The sequence below is a fragment of the Mobula birostris genome, chromosome 1, assembly GCF_030028105.1.
Source record: "Mobula birostris isolate sMobBir1 chromosome 1, sMobBir1.hap1, whole genome shotgun sequence".
NCBI classification, from domain to species: Eukaryota; Metazoa; Chordata; class Chondrichthyes; order Myliobatiformes; family Myliobatidae; genus Mobula; species Mobula birostris.
In genome coordinates, this window is record NC_092370.1 from 250,852,052 (window position 1) to 250,864,946 (window position 12,895).

At 44.8% G+C, this 12,895-nt stretch overlaps 1 protein-coding gene across 2 annotated transcripts in view; it reads left to right on the forward strand.

The window, feature by feature from the left end:
• Positions 1-1,084: 1,084 nt before the first annotated feature.
• prima1 (proline rich membrane anchor 1) overlaps positions 1,085-12,895 on the forward strand; it is a 90,368-nt gene continuing 78,557 nt past the window's right edge. Inside the window, exons 1-2 of one of the 2 annotated variants that reach the window (XM_072274675.1) lie at positions 1,085-2,267; positions 2,386-2,536. In XM_072274675.1, coding sequence (XP_072130776.1) covers positions 2,184-2,267; positions 2,386-2,536 — 235 coding nt within the window. In that variant the 5' untranslated portion in view covers positions 1,085-2,183. The remainder of the gene's footprint in view (positions 2,268-2,385; positions 2,537-12,895) is intronic. The other variant, XM_072274682.1, reaches the window with a different exon arrangement.

Sequence of the window (12,895 nt, forward strand, 5' to 3'; positions counted from 1 at the left end):
ACCTAGATCCATCAATTTGCATCCAAACCACAGCTCTCCATAACCCTCCCATTCCCATCCATTTACCTAGTCCCATCGGCTTGCATCTGAACCACAGCTCTCCATACCTGTCCTATCCATGTACCTAGACCCACTGGCTTGTATCTCAACCACAGCTCTCTATACCCCTCCCACTCCCATCCATGTACCTAGTCCATTCCTCTTCATTTGGCAACTCTTGTTTTAGCAATTTTCACTACTTTTCTTTACCATTCTAATGTTTTCATCGAGTTACAAATCCCAGTTAAAAGACTGCGTATCTTAAAAAGTATTGTGAGAAGTTTGCACCTTTAATATACAAAACTTTATTTTTGTTGCTGTATTAAAAATGCAGTGATACAAAGGAATTGTCAAAGGTCAGCTTGGAGAGGAATGTTTCGAATACCTGAACTTACTGGTACAGTACCTGAACTTACAGGTACCTGAAGATAAGAGCAAGGATGTAATGCTGAGGCTTTATAAGGCATTAGTCAGGCCTCACTTGGAGTATTGAGAGCGGTTGCGGGTCCTTCGTGTTGACATTGGAGAGTCCAGAGAAGGTTCACAAGAATGATTCCGGGAATGAAGGGGTTATCGGATGAGAAGCGTTTGATGTCGCTAGGCCTGTACTCGCTGGAGTTTAGAAGAATGAGGGGGGACCTCATTGAAACCTATCGAATATTGGAAGGTCTGGATAGAATGGATGTGGAGATATTTCCTCTAGTGGGAGAGTCTAGGACCAGAGGGCGCCGTCTCAGAATAGAGGAGCCGTCTTTTAGAATAAAGCTGAGGAGGCATTTCTGTAGCCAAAGGGTAGAGAATCCGTGGAATTCATTGCCACAAACACAGTGCAGACCAAGTTATTGAATACAGAGGTTCTTAATCAGTCAGGGCGTGAAAGATTGCGGGGAGAAGACAGGAAAATGGGGTAGAGAGGGATAATAAATCAGCCACGATAGGATGGCTGAGCAGACTCGATGGCCCGAATGGTCACGGCACCTATCTCCTACCTATTACAGAGCCGTGGGTCCACAGTTCTTTCAGTCAGTGCAGACACGATGGTGCAACTTACACAACATGGCGGGCACTAGATACGGCGCAGAAGGGTTCTAGTCTGTTCACTGTGTATGTCTGCCTTCGGTACTGTTCAGATCGATCTCTACCAGGGAAAACAGGGACCCAGAGGGCCTTAGTGTAACTGTGAGATGGAGTGGGCGGTGGAAAAGCACGGACTCGGTGCCGGTGCCTCACGCCCGAACGGAGATGTGACAGCGGAATAAATCCAAGCCGCGTTGTCTCACTCAGGGGCAGCGCACAATGGACACGCTACACCGGGATGAAAAATCGCTGCAGCGTGCCGAGCCGAGCCGAGACCAGATCCGGAGCCAAGTTTGTTCGCAGATCCAGAGCGAGGGATGATCGTGCCCGCTCCGGGGTGGGCTGACAACGGCGAAACCCATCTCAGAGCTCCCGGGACGCGTGTGTGAGAGAAAAAAAAATATCCTGCTGTCATTCCTACGTTTACCAAGGTTAGATAAGAAGGGGCGGGAGGGTGGACGGATCCTTGCAAACGACGCCGCTGTTCAGACATGTCCCTCAGAGGCAGGAGCTGTACCGAGGTGTAGCCCACACACACACACACACACACACACACACACACACACACACAAACAAACACACACACACACACACACACCCGAACTGGTTGGCTGCGCCGGGAGAACCCCTACACTCAACCGCCCCACTGCTTCAGTCAGCTCCCCGCTCCGGGTGCCCGTCGCCTGTTGCAGCTCGGAGACGTGCGGAAGCCTCCGCTCCGGGGGTTCTCGGAACTTTTCACCCCCGCATCGCAGCCCGGCTCTGGGATCTTAAGACAGACCTGGCGTGCCTCAAAAGCACCCTCTCTCCCCCCATCCTTCAGCGCGGAGGAAGCAGAGTCTCGGGATTCGGGATTTTGCGGACGCGCAGTTCAAAAACTCTACCAAGAGACTCCATCCTGCCTCGCGTCGCGGAGAGTGAGTCACCCGGGAGAACTTTTGGGAACAAATTTCAAACCATTCCCATCAGAGTTTCGAAGGAATTCGATTGGAAGACTTAAAGCCCTCCGAACTCGGAATCGCGTCCAGTTTAACTTTGAGTCTCAGGTTGGGACTGGAGTGTGGAGAATGCAGGCGGCTGAACTTCCGCAGCTTCCAATCCCCTGTCCGCTAAATGGCTACATTACAATGTCTCTGATATTTATATTTCAGGTGAGTTACCGTGCAGAGGACGGCAGGCGTCCGTCTGAACATAAATTATTATTTACATACTTGCTTATGTGAATCTTTTGGCTCCGTCCGCCCTGCTTAACGCGAGTCTCTTTGGCAGCTTTCTCAGGGCGAACTCCAGAAGTCAGGCGGGGAGTCGTTGTTTGAGACGGAGGAGACTACCAGCTGTCATGAGGTCTGTTCGTGTCGACCACCCCCGTTACCCCCTCCGCCGCCACCCCCTCCTCCGCCTAGGCAGTCGGGGTCTCCAAGTAAGTAGAAAGCATACCCTTTGTACTGCGTGTTTGTGTGTGTGTGAGAGAGGGAGTGGGGGGAGAGAAAATCCCTCCCGCTCCAAGCACTCTAGACAGCCGGACTAGTCAAGATGCCCCCCTTTCCTTTTCCTGTTTATCTATCCTCGGTAAGGTCACGAGTTTACTATCAGCCCGAGGTTAAATATAATGTTGAACGTGACCACATTCGTTGCAATTTACGACTTCATTTGACAAGGCTGAGAGACTTGGGCTGTAATGTTTTTTTTGGTGACTGTATGTTTACTGCTATCGTAATTAGATGTGCTCTTGTGTGTGACTGTTGGTACTGTGTTTTGCACCCTGTGTGTGACTGTTGGTACTGTGTTTTGCACCTTGTGTGTGACTGTTGGTACTGTGTTTTGCACCCTGTGTGTGACTGTTGGTGCTGTGTTTTGCACTTTGTGTGTGACTGTTGGTACTGTGTTTTGCACCCTGTGTGTAACTGTTGGTACAGTACTGTGTTTTGCACCCTGTGTGTGACTGTTGGTACAGTACTGTGTTTTGCACCTTGTGTGTGACTGTTGGTACTGTGTTTTGCACCTTAACCTTGAAGGAATGTTGTTTCATTTGGTTGTCTTCATGGGTATGGTTGAATGATAATTGAACTTGAACTTCACAAGACCTCTCGGATCAGGCTCCCTGTGCCTTTGCTGTTTCTAGTGACACTGCTGGCCACTTCCACTCGGCAACTGCAACATAGGCACATCTTTTGAAATAAAGTTTTACAATACTGTGAGATTGAGCACAGTAGGAGACCCTTTGGTTATCTTTGGGTTAGTTGAGTTAGGATTTTGATTGTTTGTATTGCTGATTGGGGAGGGGAGATTTGATAGAGGTACACAAAATTATGAGGGCTATAGATAGGGTAAATCTAAGCAGGCACTGAAGTTGGGTGGGACTATAACTAGAGGTCATGGGTTAAAGATGAAAAGTGAAATGTTCAAGGGGAACATGAAGGGGAACTTCACTCAGACGGTGGTGAGAGTATAGATTGAGCTGCCAGTGCAAGTGGCAGATGCAGGCTCGATTTCAACAATTAAGAGAAATTTCGATAAGTACATGGAAAGGAGGGATGTGGTCTGGGTGCAAGTCAGTGGGAGTAGGCAGGTTAATGGCTTGGCATGGACGAGATGGGCTGAAAGGCCTGTTTCTGTGTTCTATGACTATGATAAATAAGTACAGTAATAAAAAATTAAATTTGCTCACAATTCTTCAAGCTCTATTTGCATTTGTGAAAACATTGAAATCAGGGGAGCCACTTCATAAGCTTTACTGTGATTATTTTAAGAGCAAACATCTTTATAATGACTATGCTAGGCTGTAGGTCATATTTTCTAAAATTTCTATAAACATATATTTTATACAATTCAAATCCTAGTTGTTGGGATGTATTTTTGCTATAATGAATATCACTGAGATTTAATTTAATTTTAATGTGGAGATAAGGTAATTTCGAGAATTTAAGGCAGCCAAGTAGCGTAGCGGTTTGCGTGGCGCTGTTACAGCTCGGGCATTTCGGAGTTACAAGTTCAACCTTGGTGCCCTCTGTAAGCAGACTCTATGGGTCCTCCCCGTGTCGTGCGTGAGGTTTCCCTGCCTCCTCCAGTTTCCTCCCACAGTCCAAAGACGTACTGATTAATTGTCCCGTGACTGAGTTAGAGTTAAGTCAGAGTTGTCGAGGGTTGCTGGGTGGCGTGGTTTGAAGGGCCAGAAAGGTTCTTCAGTGCTGCTAACTGAGAAACGATAACAGGCCATGCCGGCCCATCGAGACTCTGCCACCCAATAACACACGTGACCAATTAACATGCTAGCCTGTACACCTTTGAACTGTGGGAGGGAACCAGTGCGGTCGTGGCATGAACATGCAGACAGCAGCGGGAATTGATTCCAGCTCACTGACACTGTAAAGCACGGTGCTAACCACTATAGTACTCTGCTGTCGTATTATAACAAGCGATACGGTTTGTTAAAAATAGTATTCATGATCATTTATTGTAATGAAAATTAAAGTCGGTAACCTATTTTATGATTATTTTCGTGTAAAGTCTAAAATGGTTAAATACAAGAGATTCTCAGCAAACGGTCTGTGTGTATCAGGGCATTTCCAACCTGAAGGCTTCCCCAGCCACCAGCGAATCTTCACAACTCTTCTCAGACGTCAATTCTGTTTTCCTTTTATAATTTTGGCAACTAATCAGAGTATCCTTGTTGTGTCTGTTCTTCACCCAGCTAATAGGATTCACCTGCCACTCATTCCAGACTCATCACTGGCAGCCTCTTTAACCCAGTTCTCATCCACAGTCCTTGTTCACCCGTCAAACCAGACGGTCTCAAGCTGTTATTTCCAACTTTCCCGCTCCCTGTCTAAAGTTTCCCTCGTTGCCTGTTGTGTTCTTTCTTGTGGCTCCTCATGGCTTGTTGTTTTGCCATCTATTATTAAAGTTAATGCTTACTGCTAAGTTGTCTCCACTGCTCTGCTTTTGGGTCAAACCATCTCTGCATTTTCTGACATGTTGTGGGATTTATTAAACACTCAGTGCATGGGCGAGCTTTGTGAATGGTGAACTGCAAGCTGTCAGTGAAAGCTTGCCTCAGGTTTTTGGCTACACTAACAATAGATCAAATCAGTGCACAGCCAGACTGAATTATCCCGTTGTAATCATGAGATTATGTAATGTCAAATAATCCCAGACTTGGGGGTTGTGTTTATTCTTTCTCTGCTAATGTACTGGTAAAGGAAATGTAGCAGATAGTTTGACATGAACACAGCAAGATTATTTTTTTTGGTGGGATCAGCTTGTATAATATCTTTCATAGCCTGGCTCATTTTGTTTTGTATCAGAATCAGGTTTAATATCACTGGCATGTAGCATGAAATTTATTGTTATGCAGCAGCAGTGCATCGCAATCCATGAGAATTAAAAAGCTACAAGATACAATAAGAGTAGATATCTGTGCAGAAGTCTTGGGTATATATATATATGTAAATCTGGTGGGAGAAAAGGGTTTTGGGAATGGCGAGGGTGGAGTGCTGTGGGATGGGTGTGGGGCAGATGGCAGAGAAGGAGTTCCAGGGGCAGGGGCTGGCACAATGTAGACACACCCAGCCCTGAGACACCAGGCACAGCATATCTCTCTGGTGCTTTCCACTCCTTCCCTCTCCCTTCAACTTTCCCCAACCATGATTCCTGTGAGGTCGTGTACATGAGTTAATTATCCACTCAGAATCCGATGGCAGAGGGGAAGAAGCTGTTCCAAAATTGCTGAGTGTGTCTTCAGACTCCTGTACCACCTCCTTGATGGTAACATTGAGAAGATGGCATGTCCTGGGTGATGGGGGTCTTTAATGATGGTTGCTGCCTTTTGAGGCATTGCCTTCGGAAGATGCCCTTGATGCTGGGGAGGATAGTGCCCCTGATGGAGCTGAGTTGGTAGTTACTTGGTCCTTTAAAACATCCGATGATGTTGTGGTGTCAGATGCACATTATTCATCTACGGTGAGCATCTACTCAGCAAGCCCATTGCAAAGGATTGCTTAATATTTTGATTATTTTTATCAGCCGTTGTTGCAGGGATGTTTTGTAGCAATGTAACCTTTGTAGGTTGTTGGCATTGTTTACTTTACCAAAGGCTTTTAGAAAGCATGCAATCTGTTAACTTGTGGATGGAAGTATTAGATCTTCATGTAAAGTATGTTTGACTTCAAATGTAAAACAAAGGGAGAAAATGTTTTCTCACATAAAGGTTCTGTGCAATATATTTAACTCGTGCAGTGAATACATAAAGGACAGTGCAATGACAGTAATTTGCCTAATTAACTCAAGTGGAAAATAGATATATGAACACGAGATTCTGCAGATGCTGGAAAGCCAGAACAACACACTCAGCAGTTCAGGCAACATCTTTTTCTCCAGACCTTTACCTTTTCCATCTATCACTTCCCAGCTTCTCACTTCATCTCTCCTCTCCCACCCACCTGGCTTCACCTATCACCACCTCGTTTGTACTCCTACTCCTTCCCAACCTTCTTATTCTGTTTTCCTTTCCCTTTCCGGTTCTGGTGAAGAGTCTCGGACCAACACGTCGACTGCTTATTCATTTCCTTAGATGCTGCCTGACCTGCTGAGCTCTTCCAGCATTTTGTGTATATACCTGCTGTATGGACACTGTTTTGTTCTACCCTGCAAGTTCACTGGGCTCTCTTTCAGACAAACCACGGTGTATCTCCCCCTTGATTTAATATTGCCTTCCGCAAAACAGTGCCCTTAAGTATGTATACGTATACCAGCTGCTATTACCTCTCAACCATCAGAGTCCTGAACTGGAGGGGATAATTTCACTAAACTCCCTGGCCCAATCACTGAACTGTTCCCACAAACTTTCAAGGACTCTTCGTCTCATCTTCTCCATATTTATTGCTTACTTACTTATTATTATGGGCACGTGGCCAAGTGGTTAAGGCAGTCGACTAGTGACCTGAAGGTCGTGAGTTCGAGCCCCAGCCGCGGCAGCGTGTTGTGTCCTTGAGCAAGGCACTTAACCACACATTGCTCTGCGATGACACTGGTGCCAAGCCGAATCGGCCCTAATGCCCTTCCCCTGGACAACATTGGTGGCGTGGAGAGGGGAGACTTGCAGCATGGGCGACTGCTGGTCTTCCATACAACCTTGCCCAGGCCTGCGCCCTGGAGAGTGAAGACTTTCCAGGCGCAGATCCATGGTCTTGCAAGACTAACGGATGCCTTTATTATTTTTATTTATTTATTATTATTATTATTTCTATTTTGTATTTGTACATCTTGCTGTCCTTTGCACATTAGTGTTTGTCCATACTGCAATGTCTTTCATTGGTTCTATGGATTTACTGTGAATGCCTGCAAGAAAATGTATTTATGGTGACACGTAATAAATTTGATAAATTTACTTTGAACTTTGGTACTATCAGTCCTATTAAGTAGCTTATAACTTAAAATAGTCTCAAAATGTTTTATTGTAGAATTGGTTTTTGTCCTATTACTGATTCACTTAAAAAATTGAGTTAGTTTACTGTTAAATTAAAATTGCCATCAGTAGATTGTATGTGTTACTTCCCTTTCGGCGTGCATTTTATTATGCACCTCAGGTAGATATTCCATGTCAATGTATGTACAACATAAAATGCACTGATTTGTAAATGCAGAGGTTTGCTATCATGCAACGCATTGGGTATTATTCTATCCATTTCAAGGAAATTGTTTAATTGCTATAAAATGAATAGAAGTTGGATATCTCAGAATTTTAATTGTTTTGTTCAGCTCCTGGAGAGGAATGGGCAGCAGTCTGTAACTACAAAATCATACCCATTACAAATTCAACAGTGTAACAAACATTGCGCCGTTTTCCTGTATTACCAGAAAAATTCCCCAAGCAGTGATTGATATGTTCAGGATGTGCTGTTTTATAACGATAGGGACCTTCTATATCACAATGGCATATACCACGAAATCTGTCATTTCGCAGCAGCAGTACAATGCAGTGTGTAATATAAATTACAATAAAATATTTACAGTAGCACAATATATTATATATACAGTATATCTATATGAGGCACTGCTTATGGCTGTGCAAGAATAGGTGCTGAGCACAAGACCAATAGAAGCAGGGGTCTGTCACACCAGACAAGACCCAAGATGCAGACTGCAAGGAATCTGCTGAAACTGTCCCCCACGTAGCAGCAGGGACAGCAAACACTGAACAACCAAGTTGCAGGAATTGTGTTCAGAAACATCTGTGCTGGCTGTGGACTGGACACTCCCAAATCCAAATAGGAGACGCCTGAGAAGGACAAAGTAATCCTGGTGGTGTTAGAAGCACTTGGAGTTATGACACAAGGACCGGGAAGGTGGCTGCAACAAATCCCAGGAACATTTGAGATCTCGGTCCAGAAGAGCGCATCACTAGGAACAGCTAGCATACAGCCATTTATTTGGGACAACTCTTAAAGAATAAAAACTATTCGAGAAAATAGCCGAGGTTTATCTCCAGTCAACCATGGACACTACAGTAAGCAGCATCGCTTTAAGGCATTTAATAGATCTATTGTTACTCAAAATCAACAAATATCGGACGGCAACCTCCAACACAGAAAAGATGTAGTGGCATTGGAGTGAGTCTGGAGAAAGTTCACTAGAAAGCTTCTGGAAATAAAAGAACATTTCATGGCTTTGGGCCTGTACTCACTGGAGTTTAGAAGAATAGAGCCATAGAACCATAGAAACTACAGCACAAAACAGGCCCTTTGGCCCTTCTTGGCTGTGCCGAACCAGTTTCTGCCCAGTCCCACTGACCTGCACATGGACCATATCCCTCCATACACCTCCCATCCATGTATCTGTCCAATTTATTCTTAAATGTTAGAAAAGAACCCGCATTTACCACCTCGTCTGGCAGCTCATTCCATACTCCCACCACTCTCTGTGTGAAGAAGCCGCCCCTAATGTTCCTTTTAAACTTTTCCTCCCTCACCCTTAACCCATGTCCTCTGGTTTTTTTCTCCCCTTGCCTCAGTGGAAAAAGCCTGCTTGCATTCACTCTATCTATACCCATCATAATTTTATATACCTCTATCAAATCTCCCCTCATTCTTCTACGCTCCAGGGAATAAAGTCCTAACCTATTCAATCTTTCTCTGTAACTGAGTTTCTCAAGTCCCGACAACATCCTTGTAAACCTTCTCTGCACTCTTTCAACCTTATTTATATCCTTCCTGTAATTTGGTGACCAAAACTGAACACAATACTCCCGATTCGGCCTCACCAATGCCTTATACAACCTCATCATAACATTCCAGCTCTTATACTCAATACTTTGATTAATAAAGGCCAATGTACCAAAAACTCTCTTTACGACCCTATCTACCTGTGACGCCACTTTTAGGGAATTTTGTATCTGTATTCCCAGATCCCTCTGTTCCACTGCACTCCTCAGTGCCTTACCATTAACCCTGTATGTTCTACATTGGTTTGTCCTTCCAATGTGCAATACCTCACACTTGTCAGTATTAAACCCCATCTGCCATTTTTCAGCCCATTTTTCCAGCTGGTCCAAGTCCCTCTGCAGGCTCTGAAAACCTTCCTCACTGTCTACTACACCTCCAATCTTTGTATCATCAGCAAACTTGCTGATGCAATTTACCACATTATCATCCAGATCATTGATATAGATGACAAATAACAATGGACCCAGCACTGATCCCTGTGGCACACCACTAGTCACAGGCCTCCACTCAGAGAAGCAATTCTCTACCACCACTCTCTGGCTTCTTCCATTGAGCCAATGTCTAATCCAATTTACCACCTCTCCATGTATACCTAGCGACTGAATTTTCCTAATTAACCTCCCATGCGGAACCTTGTCAAAGGCCTTACTGAAGTCCATGTAGAAAATATCCATTGCCTTCCCTTCATCCACTTTCCTGGTAACCTCCTCGAAAAACTCCAACAGAATCTTCAAATATTGAAATGACCAGAGAGAGTGGATGTCGAGAGGATGTTTCCTATAGTGGGAACAAGAGGCCGCAGTCTCAGAATAGAGGGACATTCATTTAGAACAGAGATGAGGAGGAATTTCTTTAGCCAGAGGGCAGTGATTCTGTGAAATTCATTGCCAAGTCATTAGGTACATTTAAAGCGGAAGTTGATAGATTCTTGATTAGTCAGGGTGTCAAAGGTTACAGGAAGAAGGCAGGAGAATGGGGTTGAGAGATAATAAATCAGCCATGATGGAATGCAGAGCAGACTCGATGGGCTGAATGGCCTAATTCTGCTCCAATGTCTCATGGTCTTACTGCCTATCCATAAAAGCTCTGTGAAGATTTGGCTGGGCTTCTCTTTCATGCCTTGGTGCTCTTCCACACATTTCAATCAGGTAAAGCTTTAAAGAATATGTCCTGAAGAAGGGTCTCGGCCCAAAATGTCGACCGTTTATTCATTTCTGTAGATCCTGAGTGACTCGGGTCAAGGTGCAAAACACAATACCAACAGTCACACACAGCACAAAGCACACAAAGCACTGTAAGATAGAGGAATGCAGCCGTGCAGTAAAGGAGTCCAAGCTCAAGCCATCGGATGCCACAGAGATCTGCAATGGACCACAACACAGCTTGTCTTGTGCCGGACAAACACCTGGGAGACCGCTCCGACTCCAGCCTGAACACTGTGCCGCACTGCCCCCGGTAGAGCGCACCGGCTCTGACAACTCTCCAGTGGTGGCTATAAACAGGCAGCATCGTGTCTTGAGGCCGAGTCCTTGCATGTACAAGATAGCAAACACATATAGGGTATCAGTAAAATACAACCATGTAAAAATATATATATACTGTGTAAACAGGCGACACTATGGCTGGAGGCCTAGTCGTTGCTATGACTGAGGCTACACAGCTCCCCTGCCATCCGCCCCGCCCTACACCAATAAATCAGTAAATCCAACTTGCAGCATACCATATTAACAATGCCCAACTGGGTCTTGTAATCACAAGAAAATCAACCAAGGTGGTCACTCGCTATTAGACAGGTTGCCTCCTTAGACTCAGGCAGGAGCACATTGTGCAGCTCCTTCATTATCTCTGCCAACGAGCAACTCGCTGATGACGTAGACCTACAGTACTTTAACTTCTTAATTGACAGTAGAATCGTGCGATCATTAAAATTAAGATTCAATACGACAGTGGCATTTATTGTTGACCCTGCAGAAGCCACTGTGACTGAATGTGCTGCCATCTTACCGGAAGGTTTTACTGGAGATGGTATTAAACTGGGCTTAATGTAATACTGCCTTGCACCCTTCTCTGGGCTTGCCCCTCCTGCTGATGGGGACAAGGATATAACACCTGCTCTGGGCTTCCCTCTCCTGTTGAAAATCATAAAGCAGAATTAAAATATTATTGTTTATTTATTGTTATTTGTTGAGATACAGCACAGAATAGACCCTGCTGCCCATTTGAGGCGCGCCACCCAGGAATCCCCTGGTTTAACCCTAGCCTAAACATGGGACAATTTACAATGACCAGTTAACCTACCAGCTGGTACGTCTTTGGACTGTGGGAAGAAACCTGCGCAGTCACAGGGGAGAACCTACAAACTCCTTACAGGAAGTGGTGGGAATTGAACTTTGGTCGATGGAACAGTAGAGCGTTGTGCTAACCACTACAATACCGTGCCACCCATTCAGGAATTTTGAATCCACAGCCATATGGAAACTGGTTCTACACCATTGACCTGAAGCGTTTTAGTTCTGGTCACCAGCCTACAGGACAGATATCCATAAGATTGAAAGGGTACACAGAAAATTCACAAGGACATTGCTGAGACCTGAGAACCTGAGTTACAGGGAAAAGGTGAATAGGTTCGGACTTTATTCGCAGGAGTGTAGGAGAATGAGGGGAGATTTGATGGAGGTATACAAAATTATAAGGGATTTAGATAGGGGAAATGCAAGCAGGCTTTTTGCACCGAGGTTGGATAAGGCTACAACTGGAGGTCATGGGTTAAGGGTTAACAGTGAGATGTTTAAGGGGAACATAAGGGGAAACTTCTTCATACAGAGGGTGGTGAGAATGTCGAAACAAGCTGTCAGCTGATGTGGTGGATGTGGGTTGAACATCAATGTTTAGGAGGTGTTTGGATAAGTGTGCAGATGGGAGGGGTATGAAGGTCTGGGTCAGGTCAATGGGATTGGTCTGATAAATGGTTCAGCATGGAGTAGATGGGCAGAAGGGCCTTTTTCTATGCTATAGTGGTCTGTGACTCTGAATGCACTTTGGGTGTGCTGCCAATGAAAGCACAAGATAAAAATCAGCAGGTCCGTTGTCGAGCTAGCCTCTCTCTGCCTGTTGTACCATGTGTTGGCAATGCAACTGAAGGAAGACGTCTTACTAGTTTCTGATGACCTGATTCACTCTTCCTGCCCAGTCTGGAGCAAGAAGTGGAGCCTTTTATTCATTAGTTCCCTATTCATGAGGCATTGTTATGTGGATAGTGGCTAGCTCATGAGACGTGTTGTAACAGTTCAGACTCATGCTTCCATGCTTTTCCACTTCTGCTAATATTTAACATAATGCTCCTTTTGTGGGTTGTTAAAATTCTTCAAAGTTCAAAGTAAATTTATTTTCCAAGTACATATATGTCACAGTTTACAACTCTGAGGTTCATTTTATTTTATTTGTTTGTTTATTTGTTGAGATACAGCATCAAATTGGTACTTCTAATCTTTCAAACTGTACTGCCCAGCAATCCTCCGATTTAATCCTAGCCTAAACACCAATTAGCCTACCAACTTTGC